This window comes from Hyperolius riggenbachi, chromosome 1 (genome assembly GCF_040937935.1).
Source record: "Hyperolius riggenbachi isolate aHypRig1 chromosome 1, aHypRig1.pri, whole genome shotgun sequence".
NCBI classification, from domain to species: Eukaryota; Metazoa; Chordata; class Amphibia; order Anura; family Hyperoliidae; genus Hyperolius; species Hyperolius riggenbachi.
The window spans coordinates 671,597,046-671,616,326 of record NC_090646.1 but is presented as its reverse complement, the minus strand read 5'-3'; the positions used below and the strand labels follow the sequence as shown (position 1 = coordinate 671,616,326).

At 52.1% G+C, this 19,281-nt stretch overlaps 1 protein-coding gene across 4 annotated transcripts in view; it reads left to right on the top strand.

The window, feature by feature from the left end:
* The window catches only part of DNAI1 (dynein axonemal intermediate chain 1), a 269,556-nt gene that overhangs the window by 59,753 nt on the left and 190,522 nt on the right, over positions 1 to 19,281 (top strand). For all 4 annotated transcript variants that reach the window (XM_068253053.1, XM_068253042.1, XM_068253033.1 and 1 more), the window contains exons 5-6: positions 11,593 to 11,673; positions 17,731 to 17,857. In XM_068253053.1, coding sequence (XP_068109154.1) covers positions 11,593 to 11,673; positions 17,731 to 17,857 — 208 coding nt within the window. The remainder of the gene's footprint in view (positions 1 to 11,592; positions 11,674 to 17,730; positions 17,858 to 19,281) is intronic.

The following is a 19,281-nucleotide window of genomic DNA, read 5'->3' as shown; positions in this document are numbered from 1 at the left end:
TGCGCGGCCCGTCCGGATACCCGGCTCAATCACATGTGCGTCGCTGTATGCCTCCTGTGCATGCGCGGTCCGTCCGGGTACTCGGCTCAATCACATGTGCGTCGCTGTATGCCTCCTGTGCATGCGCGGCCCGTCTGGGTACTCGGCTCAATCACATGTGCGTCGCTGTATGTTTCCTGTGCATGCGCTGCCTGTCCGGGTACTCGGCTCAATCACATGTGCGTCACTGTATGCCTCCTGTGCATGCGCGGCCCGTCCGGATACCCGGCTCAATCACATGTGCGTCGCTGTATGCCTCCTGTGCATGCGCGGCCCGTCCGGGTACTCGGCTCAATCACATGTGCGTCGCTGTATGACTCCTGTGCATGCGCGGCCCGTCCGGGTACTCGGCTCAATCACATGTGCGTCACTGTATGTTTCCTGTGCATGCGCTGCCCGTCCGGGTACCCGGCTCAATTACATGTGCGTCGCTGTATGCCTCCTGTGCATGCGCGGCCCGTCCGGGTACTCGGCTCAATCACATGTGCGTCGCTGTATGCCTCCTGTGCATGCGCTGCCCGTCCGGGTACTCGGCTCAATCACATGTGCGTCGCTGTATGCCTCCTGTGCATGCGCGGCCCGTCCGGGTACTCGGCTCAATCACATGTGCGTCGCTGTATGTTTCCTGTGCATGCGCTGCCCGTCCGGGTACTCGGCTCAATCACATGTGCGTCGCTGTATGCCTCCTGTGCATGCGCGGCCCGTCCGGGTACTCGGCTCAATCACATGTGCGTCGCTGTATGTTTCCTGTGCATGCGCTGCCCGTCCGGGTACTCGGCTCAATCACATGTGCGTCGCTGTATGCCTCCTGTGCATGCGCTGCCCGTCCGGGTACTCGGCTCAATCACATGTGCGTCGCTGTATGCCTCCTGTGCATGCGCGGCCCGTCCGGATACCCGGCTCAATCACATGTGCGTCGCTGTATGCCTCCTGTGCATGCGCTGCCCGTCCGGGTACTCGGCTCAATCACATGTGCGTCGCTGTATGCCTCCTGTGCATGCACGGCCCGTCCGGGTACCCGGCTCAATCACATGTGCGTCGCTGTATGCCTCCTGTGCATGCGCTGCCCGTCCGGGTACTCGGCTCAATCACATGTGCGTCGCTGTATGCCTCCTGTGCATGCGCGGCCCGTCCGGGTACCCGGCTCAATCACATGTGCGTCGCTGTATGCCTCCTGTGCATGCGCGGCCCGTCCGGGTACTCGGCTCAATCACATGTGCATCGCTGTATGCCTCCTGTGCATGCGCGGCCCGTCCGGGTACTCGGCTCAATCACATGTGCGTCGCTGTATGTTTCCTGTGCATGCGCTGCCCGTCCGGGTACCCGGCTCAATCACATGTGCGTCGCTGTATGCCTCCTGTGCATGCGCTGCCCGTCCGGGTACTCGGCTCAATCACATGTGCGTCGCTGTATGCCTCCTGTGCATGCGCGGCCCGTCCGGATACCCGGCTCAATCACATGTGCGTCGCTGTATGCCTCCTGTGCATGCGCGGCCCGTCCGGGTACTCGGCTCAATCACATGTGCGTCGCTGTATGCCTCCTGTGCATGCGCTGCCCGTCCGGGTACTCGGCTCAATCACATGTGCGTCGCTGTATGCCTCCTGTGCATGCGCTGCCCGTCCGGGTACTCGGCTCAATCACATGTGCGTCGCTGTATGCCTCCTGTGCATGCGCGGCCCGTCCGGATACCCGGCTCAATCACATGTGCGTCGCTGTATGCCTCCTGTGCATGCGCGGCCCGTCCGGGTACTCGGCTCAATCACATGTGCATCGCTGTATGCCTCCTGTGCATGTGCGGCCCGTCCGGGTACCCGGCTCAATCACATGTGCGTCGCTGTATGCCTCCTGTGCATGCGCTGCCCGTCCGGGTACCCGGCTCAATCACATGTGCGTCGCTGTATGTTTCCTGTGCATGCGTGGCCCGTCCGGGTACCCGGCTCAATCACATGTGCGTCGCTGTATGCCTTCTGTGCATGCGCGGCCCGTCCGGATACCCGGCTCAATCACATGTGCGTCGCTGTATGCCTCCTGTGCATGCGTGGCCCGTCCGGGTACCCGGCTCAGTCACATGTGCGTCGCTGTATGCCTCCTGTGCATGCGCTGCCCGTCCGGGTACCCGGCTCAATCACATGTGCGTCGCTGTATGCCTCCTGTGCATGCGCTGCCCGTCCGGGTACTCGGCTCAATCACATGTGCCTCGCTGTATGCCTCCTGTGCATGTGCGGCCCGTCCGGGTACCCGGCTCAATCACATGTGCGTCGCTGTATGCTTCCTGTGCATGTGCAGCCCGTCCGGGTACCCGGCTCAATCACATGTGCGTCGCTGTATGCCTCCTGTGCATGCACGGCCCATCCGGGTACTCGGCTCAATCACATGTGCGTCGCTGTATGCCTCCTGTGCATGCGCGGCCCGTCCGGGTACTCGGCTCAATCACATGTGCGTCGCTGTATGCCTCCTGTGCATGCGCGGCCCGTCCGGATACCCGGCTCAATCACATGTGCGTCGCTGTATGCCTCCTGTGCATGCGCTGCCCGTCCGGGTACTCGGCTCAATCACATGTGCGTCGCTGTATGTTTCCTGTGCATGCGCTGCCCGTCCGGGTACTCGGCTCAATCACATGTGCGTCGCTGTATGCCTCCTGTGCATGCGCGGCCCGTCCGGGTACTCGGCTCAATCACATGTGCGTCGCTGTATGTTTCCTGTGCATGCGCTGCCCGTCCGGGTACTCGGCTCAATCACATGTGCGTCGCTGTATGACTCCTGTGCATGCGCGGCCCGTCCGGGTACCCGGCTCAGTCACATGTGCGTCGCTGTATGCCTCCTGTGCATGCGCGGCCCGTCCGGGTACTCGGCTCAGTCACATGTGCGTCGCTGTATGCCTCTTGAAGGACTGAGCTGAACTGTGCACATGTGATATTGTGCTGCGGGTGGGATGGAGCTGGGTGCTCAGATGGGATTTTGCCCGAAGACACCAGGTTAAGAGGGCTGCCAGCAAGACCACAGAGGGGGCCCAGAGCACACTGAGAGTCCTCATGGGCTACAGGGGCTGGAGGAAGCCCCAGGTAAGTAAAGATTTTTTTTTTCTTCACTATTCAGGGTCCCTTTAAAGGACACCTGAAGTGAGAGTGATATGGAGGTTGCCATATCTATATCCTAGTAAACAGTACCAGTTGCCTGGCAGCCCTGCTGATCTATTTGGCTGCAGTAATGTTTGAATAACACCAAAAACAAGCATGCAGCTAATCTTGTCAGATCTGACAATAATGTCAGAAACATCTGATCTGCTGCATGCTTGTTCAGGGGCTGTGGCTAATAGTGTTAGAGGCAGAGGATCAGCAGGACAGCCAGGCAACTAGTATTGATTAAAAGAAATTACATTAGCCTCCATGTCCCTCTCACTTCAGGCTCACTTCAAGGGGAAAAAAATCGTTGTCGACTCCAAGTGGTAGTCCGAAAACAATCCGTGGATCAACTCTCCTGAGAATGACCTAATAATTACAGCCGTGGATGTCCTATGCAAGGAAAGCACCCAAACCTCCTCTGAATGCAGATATAGAGTTTGCCATAACTACTTCCTGTGGTCAAATATTCCAGAACCCTTTCCTAAATAGATAGTAAGACCTTTTGTCCTCCATACGCAGATAATGTCCCCTTGTCCTTTGTACAAGCCTAGGCACAAAAAGCTCAGCTGCCAAGCTTTTGTATTGCCCTCTGATGTATTTATACATGGTAATCACATCACCCCTTAGCTGTCTTCTTTCCAAGTTAAATGAACCAAGTTTGTCCAACATTTCTGGGTAGGTGAGATCTTCCACTGCTGCCACTATCCTCATACTACTCCCTGCTTACCACTGCAGTCCACAGAGTACCCACAGAGCTCCAGGGCTGACTGTCATATAACTGCAGTAAAACTGAAGAGTACCCTTGCAATGCGCACTCTGCTGCAAATACCAGCTGCCAGTGTTCGTCCTTAAGGGGGGTTCCGCACATTATTATCACTGACCCCTGCCCCAACTTTTAGCCCACATTTTGGGATAAAAATGTCGGCTTATCTGTGAGTATATGTGGTAATTTCTGATAGATTTTCATCAGATTTTATGTTTTTGTTTTATATTTATTTATTTTTTTAACCTAGTCTCTAATCTGTATTGTAACCTAACAGTGCTTTGCTAGGGTGTGAGAAGAGATGGGAGTGGTGGGGGACACAGACATGAGGAGGGGGGCACAGAAAACTCAAGCATTGCAGGGAGCAGCCAGGACTGCAGCGCTACAAGGCCAGCGTCTCCCGGCAGCTGTAAATCCCGGCAGTGATGTTAGGAGACGCGGCGTACGCGGCATTCTGTGCCGGGAGAAGGTCAGCAGTGCGAGGGGGATATCTGCACAATAATCCGCACAGCAGATGGGGGGTGAATTATTCAGGACTCTCTGCAGGAAGCACAGACCACGGGGAGGATGCCACAGCACAGATCCTGCCAGCCTCACCCCCTCCTGTCCATCTGGAGAACTACAAGTAGCAGAATGTCCTCCTGGGGCTAGAATAGGACCGCAGGGTTACATTACTGGGCAGAGATGGCACAGGAGGAGAACTACAAGTACCAGAATGCCCTCCTGGGGCTAGAATAGGACCGCAGGCTTACATTACTGGGCAGAGATAGCACAGGCGGAGAACTACAAGTACCAGAATGCCCTCCTGGGGCTAGAATAGGACTGCAGGCTTACATTACTGGGCAGAGATAGCACAGGCGGAGAACTACAAGTACCAGAATGCCCTCCTGGGGCTAGAATAGGACCGCAGGCTTACATTACTGGGCAGAGATAGCACAGGTGGAGAACTACAAGTACCAGAATGCCCTTCTGGGGCTAGAATAGGACCGCAGGGTTACATTACTGGGCAGAGATGGCACAGGAGGAGAACTACAAGTACCAGAATGCCCTCCTGGGGCTAGAATAGGACTGCAGGCTTACATTACTGGGCAGAGATAGCACAGGCGGAGAACTACAAGTACCAGAATGCCCTCCTGGGGCTAGAATAGGACCGCAGGCTTACATTACTGGGCAGAGATGGCACAGGCGGAGAACTACAAGTACCAGAATGCCCTCCTGGAGCTAGAATAGGACTGCAGGGTTACATTACTGGGCAGAGATGGCACAGGAGGAGAACTACAAGTACCAGAATGCCCTTCTGGGGCTAGAATAGGACCACAGGCTTACATTACTGGGCAGAGATGGCACAGGTGGAGAACTACAAGTACCAGAATGCCCTCCTGGGGCTAGAATAGGACCGCAGGCTTACATTACTGGGCAGAGATGGCACAGGTGGAGAACTACAAGTACCAGAATGCCCTCCTGGGGCTAGAATAGGACCGCAGGCTTACATTACTGGGCAGAGATAGCACAGGAGGAGAACTACAAGTACCAGAATGCCCTTCTGGGGCTAGAATAGGACTGCAGGCTTACATTACTGGGCAGAGATAGCACAGGTGGAGAACTACAAGTACCAGAATGCCCTCCTGGGGCTAGAATAGGACCGCAGGGTTACATTACTGGGCAGAGATGGCACAGGCGGAGAACTACAAGTACCAGAATGCCCTCCTGGGGCTAGAATAGGACCGCAGGCTTACATTACTGGGCAGAGATAGCACAGGAGGAGAACTACAAGTACCAGAATGCCCTCCTGGGGCTAGAATAGGACTGCAGGGTTACATTACTGGGCAGAGATGGCACAGGCGGAGAACTACAAGTACCAGAATGCCCTCCTGGGGCTAGAATAGGACCGCAGGCTTACATTACTGGGCAGAGATGGCACAGGTGGAGAACTACAAGTACCAGAATGCCCTCCTGGGGCTAGAATAGGACCGCAGGGTTACATTACTGGGCAGAGATAGCACAGGCGGAGAACTACAAGTACCAGAATGCCCTCCTGGGGCTAGAATAGGACCGCAGGGTTACATTACTGGGCAGAGATGGCACAGGCGGAGAACTACAAGTCCCAGAATGCCCTCCTGGGGCTAGAATAGGACCGCAGGCTTACATTACTGGGCAGAGATGGCACAGGAGGAGAACTACAAGTACCAGAATGCCCTCCTGGGGCTAGAATAGGACTGCAGGCTTACATTACTGGGCAGAGATAGCACAGGCGGAGAACTACAAGTACCAGAATGTCCTCCTGGGGCTAGAATAGGACCGCAGGCTTACATTACTGGGCAGAGATGGCACAGGAGGAGAACTACAAGTCCCAGAATGCCCTCCTGGGGCTAGAATAGGACCGCAGGGTTACATTACTGGGCAGAGATGGCACAGCGGGAGAACTACAAGTACCAGAATGCCCTCCTGGGGCTAGAATAGGACCGCAGGGTTACATTACTGGGCAGAGATGGCACAGCGGGAGAACTACAAGTACCAGAATGCCCTTCTGGGGCTAGAATAGGACTGCAGGCTTACATTACTGGGCAGAGATAGCACAGGTGGAGAACTACAAGTACCAGAATGCCCTCCTGGGGCTAGAATAGGACCGCAGGGTTACATTACTGGGCAGAGATGGCACAGGCGGAGAACTACAAGTACCAGAATGCCCTCCTGGGGCTAGAATAGGACTGCAGGCTTACATTACTGGGCAGAGATGGCACAGCGGGAGAACTACAAGTACCAGAATGCCCTTCTGGGGCTAGAATAGGACTGCAGGCTTACATTACTGGGCAGAGATAGCACAGGTGGAGAACTACAAGTACCAGAATGCCCTCCTGGGGCTAGAATAGGACCGCAGGGTTACATTACTGGGCAGAGATAGCACAGGAGGAGAACTACAAGTACCAGAATGCCCTTCTGGGTCTAGAATAGGACTGCAGGCTTACATTACTGGGCAGAGATAGCACAGGCGGAGAACTACAAGTACCAGAATGCCCTCCTGGGGCTAGAATAGGACTGCAGGCTTACATTACTGGGCAGAGATGGCACAGCGGGAGAACTACAAGTACCAGAATGCCCTTCTGGGGGTAGAATAGAACTGCAGGCTTACATTACTGGGCAGAGATAGCACAGGCGGAGAACTACAAGTACCAGAATGCCCTCCTGGAGCTAGAATAGGACTGCAGGGTTACATTACTGGGCAGAGATGGCACAGGAGGAGAACTACAAGTACCAGAATGCCCTCCTGGGGCTAGAATAGGACCGCAGGGTTACATTACTGGGCAGAGATGGCACAGGCGGAGAACTACAAGTACCAGAATGCCCTCCTGGAGCTAGAATAGGACTGCAGGGTTACATTACTGGGCAGAGATAGCACAGGTGGAGAACTACAAGTACCAGAATGCCCTCCTGGGGCTAGAATAGGACCGCAGGGTTACATTACTGGGCAGAGATGGCACAGGAGGAGAACTACAAGTACCAGAATGCCCTCCTGGGGCTAGAATAGGACTGCAGGGTTACATTACTGGGCAGAGATAGCACAGGTGGAGAACTACAAGTACCAGAATGCCCTCCTGGGGCTAGAATAGGACCGCAGGGTTACATTACTGGGCAGAGATAGCACAGGTGGAGAACTACAAGTACCAGAATGCCCTCCTGGGGCTAGAATAGGAACACAGGCTTACATTACTGGGCAGAGAGAGCACAGGCGGAGAACTACAAGTACCAGAATGCCCTCCTGGGGCTAGAATAGGACCGCAGGGTTACATTACTGGGCAGAGAGAGCACAGGTGGAGAACTACAAGTACCAGAATGCCCTCCTGGGGCTAGAATAGGACCGCAGGGTTACATTACTGGGCAGAGATGGCACAGGTGGAGAACTACAAGTACCAGAATGCCCTCCTGGGGCTAGAATAGGACCGCAGGGTTACATTACTGGGCAGAGATGGCACAGGAGGAGAACTACAAGTACCAGAATGCCCTCCTGGGGCTAGAATAGGACCGCAGGGTTACATTACTGGGCAGAGAGAGCACAGGAGGAGAACTACAAGTACCAGAATGCCCTCCTGGGGCTAGAATAGGACCGCAGGGTTACATTACTGGGCAGAGATGGCACAGGTGGAGAACTACAAGTACCAGAATGCCCTCCTGGGGCTAGAATAGGACCGCAGGGTTACATTACTGGGCAGAGATGGCACAGGTGGAGAACTACAAGTACCAGAATGCCCTCCTGGGGCTAGAATAGGACCGCAGGGTTACATTACTGGGCAGAGATGGCACAGGAGGAGAACTACAAGTACCAGAATGCCCCCCTGGGGCTAGAATAGGACCGCAGGGTTACATTACTGGGCAGAGATGGCACAGGAGGAGAACTACAAGTACCAGAATGTCCTCCTGGGGCTAGAATAGGACCGCAGGGTTACATTACTGGGCAGAGATGGCACAGGAGGAGAACTACAAGTACCAGAATGTCCTCCTGGGGCTAGAATAGGACCGCAGGGTTACATTACTGGGCAGAGATGGCACAGGAGGAGAACTACAAGTACCAGAATGTCCTCCTGGGGCTAGAATAGGACTGCAGGGTTACATTACTGGGCAGAGATAGCACAGGAGGAGAACTACAAGTACCAGAATGTCCTCCTGGGGCTAGAATAGGACCGCAGGCTTACATTACTGGGCAGAGATGGCACAGGAGGAGAACTACAAGTACCAGAATGTCCTCCTGGGGCTAGAATAGGACTGCAGGCTTACATTACTGGGCAGAGATAGCACAGGTGGAGAACTACAAGTACCAGAATGCCCTCCTGGGGCTAGAATAGGACCGCAGGGTTACATTACTGGGCAGAGATAGCACAGGCGGAGAACTACAAGTACCAGAATGTCCTACTGGGGCTAGAATAGGACTGCAGGCTTACATTACTGGGCAGAGATGGCACAGGAGGAGAACTACAAGTACCAGAATGTCCTCCTGGGGCTAGAATAGGACTGCAGGCTTACATTACTGGGCAGAGATAGCACAGGAGGAGAACTACAAGTACCAGAATGCCCTCCTGGGGCTAGAATAGGACCGCAGGGTTACATTACTGGGCAGAGATGGCACAGGAGGAGAACTACAAGTACCAGAATGTCCTCCTGGGGCTAGAATAGGACTGCAGGCTTACATTACTGGGCAGAGATAGCACAGGTGGAGAACTACAAGTACCAGAATGCCCTCCTGGGGCTAGAATAGGACCGCAGGGTTACATTACTGGGCAGAGATGGCACAGGCGGAGAACTACAAGTACCAGAATGCCCTTCTGGGGCTAGAATAGGACCGCAGGGTTACATTACTGGGCAGAGATGGCACAGGAGGAGAACTACAAGTACCAGAATGCCCTCCTGGGGCTAGAATAGGACCGCAGGGTTACATTACTGGGCAGAGATGGCACAGGAGGAGAACTACAAGTACCAGAATGTCCTCCTGGGGCTAGAATAGGACTGCAGGCTTACATTACTGGGCAGAGATAGCACAGGTGGAGAACTACAAGTACCAGAATGCCCTCCTGGGGCTAGAATAGGACCGCAGGGTTACATTACTGGGCAGAGATGGCACAGGCGGAGAACTACAAGTACCAGAATGCCCTTCTGGGGCTAGAATAGGACCACAGGGTTACATTACTGGGCAGAGATAGCACAGGAGGAGAACTACAAGTACCAGAATGCCCTTCTGGGGCTAGAATAGGACCACAGGGTTACATTACTGGGCAGAGATAGCACAGGCGGAGAACTACAAGTACCAGAATGCCCTCCTGGAGCTAGAATAGGACCGCAGGCTTACATTACTGGGCAGAGATAGCACAGGTGGAGAACTACAAGTACCAGAATTTGGAACAATGTGAAGGAAGAAAAAAAAAAAAAAAAAAAAAAAACCGAGAGCCCAATATAGTGTAGTACGTCTTGACAAATGGAACAAGACAAAACAATAAGAAATATACTCACAAGTCTGGGTTACCACTAAGGCAACCACTGAAGATGCAGGTGGGGAGAATTGTAACCTGACCCCACTCAGGTCTAAGAAGTCGCTCTCTGTAGACTGGAAAAACGGGGATGCACCCCTCCACCAAGGGTGGACTAGATCAACAAATGAGGAATAACAGAGGCGCCAGATAAGTATAAAAGGCTTAAAAACCGCTTAAAAGGAGGGGGGTTGGTGGTTACCGCCCTCAGGTACAGAATGACTAGTCAATCGGTCATATATAAATAATTTATTTTGAAATCTCCAGGCAAGCAACGCGTTTCACGGGTCAACAGCCCGCTTCATCAGTACCAGAATGCCCTCCTGGGGCTAGAATAGGACCGCAGGCTTACATTACTGGGCAGAGATGGCACAGGAGGAGAACTACAAGTACCAGAATGCCCTCCTGGAGCTAGAATAGGACCGCAGGCTTACATTACTGGGCAGAGATGGCACAGGTGGAGAACTACAAGTACCAGAATGCCCTCCTGGGGCTAGAATAGGACCGCAGGCTTACATTACTGGGCAGAGATGGCACAGGTGGAGAACTACAAGTACCAGAATGCCCTCCTGGGGCTAGAATAGGACTGCAGGGTTACATTACTGGGCAGAGATGGCACAGGAGGAGAACTACAAGTACCAGAATGCCCTTCTGGGGCTAGAATAGGACCGCAGGCTTACATTACTGGGCAGAGATAGCACAGGAGGAGAACTACAAGTACCAGAATGCCCTCCTGGGGCTAGAATAGGACCGCAGGATTACATTACTGGGCAGAGATGGCACAGGTGGAGAACTACAAGTACCAGAATGCCCTCCTGGGGCTAGAATAGGACCGCAGGATTACATTACTGGGCAGAGATAGCACAGGAGGAGAACTACAAGTACCAGAATGCCCTCCTGGGGCTAGAATAGGACCGCAGGATTACATTACTGGGCAGAGATGGCACAGTTCTCATACAGCAGACTCTTCCTATCTCCAGCTCTTTTTAATGTATGATTTCTTTTAGAAATGTACGTTCCATTGTCAGCATATTCCAGAATGTGAGGGCTGCAGCCAGCTGGGATTGTACCGCTGTCAGACTAGATACTGATAACTGGGTGATGATCGGAGACAACACAACTGCTCTTCCTGAAGTGCAACTAAACGCAGAATTTCCTCTCTGTTAAAAAAATTGGCCACAGCATGATAACCTAAATTCTTCATTACAATTCTGAAAATTCAAAAAAATAACAACCAAAAATTAGAAGTTTTAATTTTGTTTTACTTTGCAGGGACTCTGAAAGGGTTAAAGTGCACCCATGGGGACATGTGACATGATGAGATAAACATGAGTATGTACAGTGCAAAGCACATTAATAACCAGGCTGTTTACTTGTTTTGTTTTGCTGCCTGAAAGAGTTTATTTCTAGGCATGGAAGTGACAGTTTCTGTCTTGTCATTACCTTGTTGGGAATATAGTGACCTTCACTGATAAGCGCATAACAGCCATAAAAGGGGAGAGATAGAAAAAGCTCAGTAGTTCATGTGTTTAGCCTGCCATTGAGCAGAGACAATAAAACATTCAATCTACTTTGTAAATGTTTACATATAAAATATCTAATTTCATTTTTCCAGTTTGTTTATTTGTACTTATGATTCTTATTTTATATTAAGGAACTTAAAGAAGAATTTACTCGCATCCTGACTGCAAATAACCCGCATGCCCCGCAGAACATCGTGAGGTACAGCTTCAAGGTGAGCATTGTGTGCAGACTGTCACATAGACCATCCTGATGACCCCAAAACGGCAAGAGTGCCGACAGATTGCCACTGTGTATATACCCTCTTTACCCGAAATTAAGACATCCCCTGAAAGTAAGCCCTAGCAGGAATTTCAAGCATGCTTAAAATATAAGCCCTAGCAGCAGTAAGTGGAAAAGGTATGGCAACTTGTGTTATTACTGGAGCTGATAGTCTCATGGGCAGGTAGACATGGGACACAGGAGGACAAGGGATAGGAGGAGGACACGGGTACAGAGGGGGACACCAGGGGAAACTAAAGATATAAGGGGGACACAGCAGCACACAAGAGGCGGCTCCAGCAGAGGAAGAGATGGCACAGTAGGGAAGGCAGGAGGACACAGGCGCACACAAGAGGCGGCTCCAGCAGAGGAAGAGATGGCACAGTAGGGAAGGCAGGAGGACACAGGCGCACACAAGAGGCGGCTCCAGCAGAGGAAGAGATAGCACAGTAGGGAAGGCAGGACACAGGCGCACACAAGAGACGGCTCCAGCAGAGGAAGAGATAGCACAGTAGGGAAGGCAGGAGGACACAGGCGCACACAAGAGACGGCTCCAGCAGAGGAAGAGATGGCACAGTAGGGAAGGCAGGAGGACACAGGCGCACACAAGAGGCGGCTCCAGCAGAGGAAGAGATAGCACAGTAGGGAAGGCAGGAGGACACAGGCGCACACAAGAGGCGGCTCCAGCAGAGGAAGAGATAGCACAGTAGGGAAGGCAGGAGGACACAGGCGCACACAAGAGGCGGCTCCAGCAGAGGAAGAGATGGCACAGTAGGGAAGGCAGGAGGACACAGGCGCACACAAGAGGCGGCTCCAGCAGAGGAAGAGATAGCACAGTAGGGAAGGCAGGAGGACACAGGCGCACACAAGAGGCGGCTCCAGCAGAGGAAGAGATGGCACAGTAGGGAAGGCAGGAGGACACAGGCGCACACAAGAGGCGGCTCCAGCAGAGGAAGAGATAGCACAGTAGGGAAGGCAGGACACAGGCGCACACAAGAGACGGCTCCAGCAGAGGAAGAGATAGCACAGTACTGAAGGCAGGAGGACACAGGCGCACACAAGAGGCGGCTCCAGCAGAGGAAGAGATAGCACAGTAGGGAAGGCAGGAGGACACAGGCGCACACAAGAGGCGGCTCCAGCAGAGGAAGAGATAGCACAGTAGGGAAGGCAGGAGGACACAGGCGCACACAAGAGGCGGCTCCAGCAGAGGAAGAGATAGCACAGTAGGGAAGGCAGGACACAGGGGCACACAAGAGACGGCTCCAGCAGAGGAAGAGATAGCACAGTAGGGAAGGCAGGAGGACACAGGCGCACACAAGAGGCGGCTCCAGCAGAGGAAGAGATGGCACAGTAGGGAAGGCAGGAGGACACAGGCGCACACAAGAGGCGGCTCCAGCAGAGGAAGAGATAGCACAGTAGGGAAGGCAGGACACAGGCGCACACAAGAGGCGGCTCCAGCAGAGGAAGAGATAGCCCAGTAGGGAAGGCAGGAGGACACAGGCGCACACAAGAGGCGGCTCCAGCAGAGGAAGAGATAGCACAGTAGGGAAGGCAGGAGGACACAGGCGCACACAAGAGGCGGCTCCAGCAGAGGAAGAGATAGCACAGTAGGGAAGGCAGGAGGACACAGGCGCACACAAGAGGCGGCTCCAGCAGAGGAAGAGATGGCACAGTGGGGAAGTCCGGAGGACACAGGCGCACACAAGAGGCGGCTCCAGCAGAGGAAGAGATAGCCCAGTAGGGAAGGCAGGAGGACACAGGCGCACACAAGAGGCGGCTCCAGCAGAGGAAGAGATAGCACAGTAGGGAAGGCAGGAGGACACAGGCGCACACAAGAGGCGGCTCCAGCAGAGGAAGAGATAGCACAGTAGGGAAGGCAGGAGGACACAGGCGCACACAAGAGGCGGCTCCAGCAGAGGAAGAGATGGCACAGTGGGGAAGTCCGGAGGACACACAGCACAGGAACTTGTGTGTTCATAGAAATATAAGACATCCCCTGAAAATAAGCCCTAGCACAACATTTGGAGCAAAAATTAATAGAAGACACTCTTATTTTCGGGGACACACGGTATAAACACCATGGCAAGATCAGTCTGTGGAGTGAAAACTGAGGGTCGTAGTAAAAGGTGCCAGAAAATATCAAACTCCAAAGGAGTAATATGGTGAAAGGCACGGCCGGCCTTTGACCTGAGCGACTGGAGCGATCGCTCAGGGCGCCGGCTTTCAGGGGGGCGCCGCACCGCGCTCCTGCCTCCCCGGCCGCATAATGTTGTTTGTGCTCTGGTCAGCAAAACAGGGAGCGTGCCTCCCCACCCGGCCTGGCCGCTTTCAGAGCGATCGATCGTGTCTCCCATTCCCCTCATGCACGCAGTGCGCATTACACGTCAGATGCGCGCAGCTTGCAGTCATTGGAGCTCATGTGTGACGCGGCGGCGGCACATGTTCATACCGCTGCCTGCTTCCCCAGTCCCCGCTCTTTCTTCATACCGCAGCCCCGAAAGTGCCTGCCCTGCCATGTGAGTACGGAAGAGGTGGGGAGAAGAGAACAGAGCCAGCATGGCAATCAGGGAGTGCAGGCATGAAGAGAGCAGCTTACGCTGCTGTGCTGACACCTTCTCCCTCAGCTCGGCAGACTGGATCAGGCTCCTCAACAATGTGCTAGGGCTCCAGCCAGACTGCCAGAGAGTGTATTGCACATACAACAGAGGTCTGAGGTGCTTTTTTTTTTCCTTTTAATTTCGATCTTTATAAATGTCTAGCACTTGGGGAATTGGTGATGTGGCTTTATGGGGGGGAGGGAAGGGTCTGCATGTGTAGGTGATTTGGTTGTAGTGAGGGGAGGAAGGGTAAGTGTGAGTTAGTGAAGTGGGTTTATTGGGAGGGAGGTGAGGTTTTTTTTTTTTTTTTTTGGAGGGGGGAGGGGGGTAGAGAAGAGTATGTATGTGTTTGCAGTGTGGGCTTATTGGTGGGAAGGGTCTGTTTGTGTAGTGATTTGCAGTGATTCCCCTCCCCCCTGTGACTGGCGACTATTTTGCGCAATCGATGATGAGAGACAAACATTGCGCCCGCGCAGAACATCCCAATTCTGGCCGCAGGACATGATCTACTGGAGGGGAGACCAGAGCCTGTCTGACAGCGGAACGGCAGCGTGGGACGTTAAACTGTTCTAGGAGCTGGATGAAGCCCCAGGTGAGTAAAACGTTGTTTTTTTTTTTATTTTACTGCCGGAATAGCTTAAGAAAAAATAGAAAAAAGATTTTAACTTACCTGGGGTTTCTTCCAGCCCCCGGACTCTTACTGTGGCCACAACATCCTCCTGATCCCCTCCGGCAAGCAGCGTCAACCCCTGCGAAGTTGGCCAGTTGCAAGGTACTGCGCATGTGCGGCGGCGTGCACCCTGGTCACACTCCCACTATAAGGCGCGTTCGGCGCATGCACAGTAGCAATTTCCACATACTGCGCAGAGTGCTTCTGGCGGCGGTAGTGCGACCAGGGTGCACACAGCTTAAGGCCACACATACGCAGTAGCCACCGACTGGCGGCGACAGACCAGCTTTGCAGGGGTTACTGCTGCTGGCCAGAGGGGGTTAGCAGGATGTCGTGGGCACAGTATGTGTCCAGGGGGCTGAAAGAGGCCCCAGGTAGGTTGAAATCCCTTTTTTTTTTTTCCTTCCTTTCACTTAAGTTTCCCTTTAACGAAAACTTTCTAACTACAAGCATTTATACTTACCTGGGGCTTCCTGGCTGTCCTCCTGGGCTCGTCCGTTCCTCCCATCTGGCCTGGTTAAAGCTGCAATTAGGCTTAGTTCTGCTTCGCTGTGCATACGCAGGAATCCCAAACTACCAGGCTGGACAGGGAAGAAGCGGAAAGGACCAGGAGGATTTGAGGGAGCTCACAGCCTACAGAGGGCAGGAGAAAAGACCCAGGTAGGTATAAATGCTTGTAGTTAGAAAGCTTTGGCTGTCCTTTAAAAAAAAATGCTATTCACAGTTAGGCCTTGTTCATATTGCGTTCCAGGTGCGTTTGCGTTGGTCGTTTTTTAATGCTTTTTTCCCCTTTCCGGCGATTTGTGAGTTGGGTGGTTTTGGTAAGCATTTTTGTAAACTTGTAAAAGTATGAAGTGTGTGTGTGCGCGTGTTAGGATGAGGGGGGGGGCACCAAAATCTGGTTACGCTCAGGGCGCTGTGAAACCTAAGGCCGGCCCTGGTGAAAGGAATAGTATAAAAACGTGCAGGCAGAGCAATGGAGTCACCAAGTGAAGGAGAAGGAGGAGGGAAATGAAACCAAGAGGCAGCAAAACAACCGATTGGCCAGGAACAGGGGGGTATAGGAGAACGGCGGTAGGGAAGAGGATTACATGTAGCTTACCAGAAAGGAGGAGAAGGTAGACGCTGAGATGACCACATGCTGCACGCCGCGCCAGTCCAACTAGTTTTGCCAAAGCTACAAGTAGCATGTTGGCTGCGTAATATGTTGGCGCTTTATAAATACAATAAATAATAATAATAGTTTGGAACCCTCATCTGGGTCATATCAAACCACAGAGATGATTTCTGAAAGGTAAGCCATTGCAAATGCAGTTCTCTTTTATATATTATTTATGTAATATTTTATATAACTGGGCTGTTCAATTACAGTGAGCTTCTGGCTGTGAGGGCTGCCTGGGACTGCATTAGCTTAAATTTGCATTCAATAACTTATAAAACATCACCATGTTTTGATATGACCCATGTGAGATCTAGAAGCACAGTAGAGGGGGTAATACTGCCTCAAGTGGATATGCACACATTTATGTCCTAAAATATAACTTCTGATAGATACGCATTAAAATCCTGTGAGACAGCTGGTGGTGCTGGAGTGTATATAGTACAGTAGAATCCCTTTATAGTAAACTTCAAGGGACCAGGGAAAGTAGTTTACTGTATCCGAATTGGTCATATATATTATATTTATTTGCGTTTATTATATCCAGAGGTTCACTATATCAGAGTTTACTATAAAGATTCTACTAACGAGTTTCTTCTGTATACACAAAACAAAATTCCATGCTGTCCCTGTGCATCAGTATTTGATGCTGTCAGCTTCATCAAAAGGTGGCTGATGTACTGCAAACACCAGTACTAATGAGAAGGAAAAAAAAATTCTCTACATGTTTCGCCCCCTGCAGGGGCTTCGTCGAGGGTGCCCTAATAACAGTGCAGAGTGCTTAAAGCGGACCCAAACCAAACATGTTTTTAATTCAAAATATTTAGTTGCACCACTCTGACACATTCAAAGATAGATAAACACTCCTTCAAGCCTATGAGCATTTCAGTGCATGCTTTTCACCCTTCTCTTTTCATAACTAGGGTTATACAGGTGGCAGCCAGAGCAAATTCTCCTTTGCCGGACACCATCTACTCAACCAGTCTGCCGGATTCTGTCTCGGACAATATGAAAGGAAGGGAGGGGTTCCTCCAATAAATGTAAAATATTTTGTATTTGTCATCATGCAGCTGAAAAAGGCTGTTATTTATTATTATAATTTAGAAAATAGATTTTATTTCTGAAATCTTGTATTTTTAGTTTGGGTCCACTTTAAGTGCTGTACAAGACGTACAAATGCATTACAAATAATTACAAGCATATATATAGTCTCTTCTCGTAACTTCATGGCAAAGCACGAGAGAGCTGTACATTTTGTCATTTAAAAAAAAAATCCACTTTGGGTTTTCTCATAACTTATGATACCAAGTGAAATACAGCTTTACTCTAGGGATGCACAGAATTCTGAGTTGATGCAGATTATGTGACTTTTGCATGCAAATATATGCAGCTTGAAAACGGACCAATCAGATCTTGCTGAGGTGGAATTCGATTGGTCCTTTTTCAAGCTTACAGAATTTGCATTAACCTGCATCCCCACTTTACTCCAGTGAGCAGAGCTTGGTAAGGCAGATGATGGTCAGCACCCCCTGAATACACATCACATGACAGGTCACATGACTCTTACATTGGTTCTCATCACAGGAGCGGGCCTACAGACCCATCAGCATTGTAGATCAGCTGGCCGTACACTTCTCACTGGATGGAAACATGCTGCACAAGGACTCAGACGAGGCGCGCCGCCAGAAGGCCAGACTGGGCATCATCGAAGGTGAGAGCTCCACCAACCAATTTAACCGATCAGCATGTTGGATTTTACGATTGTATGGGAAGAGAGAAAATGCCCTTATCGATCCTTTTATGGGAGTAATCGATAATTACCATTGTAAAAATCACATTGGAAGATAAAGACAAACACAAACAGAGCACAAAGTGTCCCAGTATGAGGACTGTGGGCTACATTAGATACAAAAGACACATTGCGTAAAGAAACTACTTTAAGTGGGTTCTGTGGAGTCGTCCAATAAACAAAAACAGACGCTTACCTGGGGCTTCTATCAGCCCCCTGTAGCTGTTAACCGTCCTCCTCTGATCACTCGTTCCCCGCCGGCATCGGGCAATTATTCGTCTGACAAGATGAATAATGCGCGCTCCCGCTCACGTCTCCAGGAGCTTACTGCACAGGCGCAAGTACGAGGTTTTCTTGTACTGCACCTGCGCAGTAAGCTCCCGGAGAGGAGACATGAGCGGCAGCGCGCTCGGCCAAGGCCGTGCAGACGCGAGACACGTATAATTCGACCGGGACCGGCTGCATCCGTGCTTATTGGGCTGGAGGAAGCCCCTGGTAAGTAAAAAATCTTGCATTTATTTCATCTCTGAGTCTCTTAAAGGGAGTCTGAAGTGATCTAAAAAAAAAAAAACAGATTCTTACCTATGGAGAGGGAAGACTCTGGGTCCTATAGAGCCTCCCCCTCCTCTCCCGGTGCTCTCGTTCTCTACCACATGCGCAGTACGGAGCCGCCCGTCGTCAGGGCCGGATTTAGACTAAGGCCATGGCCTAGGGCACCACAGGAGCAGGGGCACCAAAGCAGCAGGATAAACTGGTGCATCATTGGCAAGCTTTCAAATGCTGCAATGCAGGGAGATCAGGCGAGTGCGTAACCGCGGTACTCTGCTGCTAGCTGCCTGTGCAGCAGCCATCTTGCTCTCTGTGCATGTTTGCATTGTGGCCGGCGGCTATAGACTTGGGCAGCATTGGAGCCAGAAAGGAAGAGGAAGCTTCTGCACTGGAGACAAGTGGAGAAATGAGTGACACTGATGGCTTCTGTGGTGTGAAGGGGAGCTGGCTACCTATACTGCAAGGGGGTGGGAGGAGGGATTAAGGGAGTCATCTGGCTACCTATACTGGAGGGAAAGGGGGGAGGAGTCATCTGGCTACCTATACTGGAGGGAAAGGGGGGAGGAGTCATCTGGCTACATATACTAGAGGTAAGGGGGAGGAGTCCTCTTTCTACCTATACTGGGGGGGGGTCTTCTGGCTACCTATACTGGAGGGAAAGGGGGGAGGAGTCATCAGGCTACCTATACTGGAGGGAAAGGGGGGAGGAGTCATCAGGCTACCTATACTGGAGGGAAAGGGGGGAGGAGTCATCAGGCTACCTATACTGAAGTAGGGCGGCTGGTGACAGTGGCCTA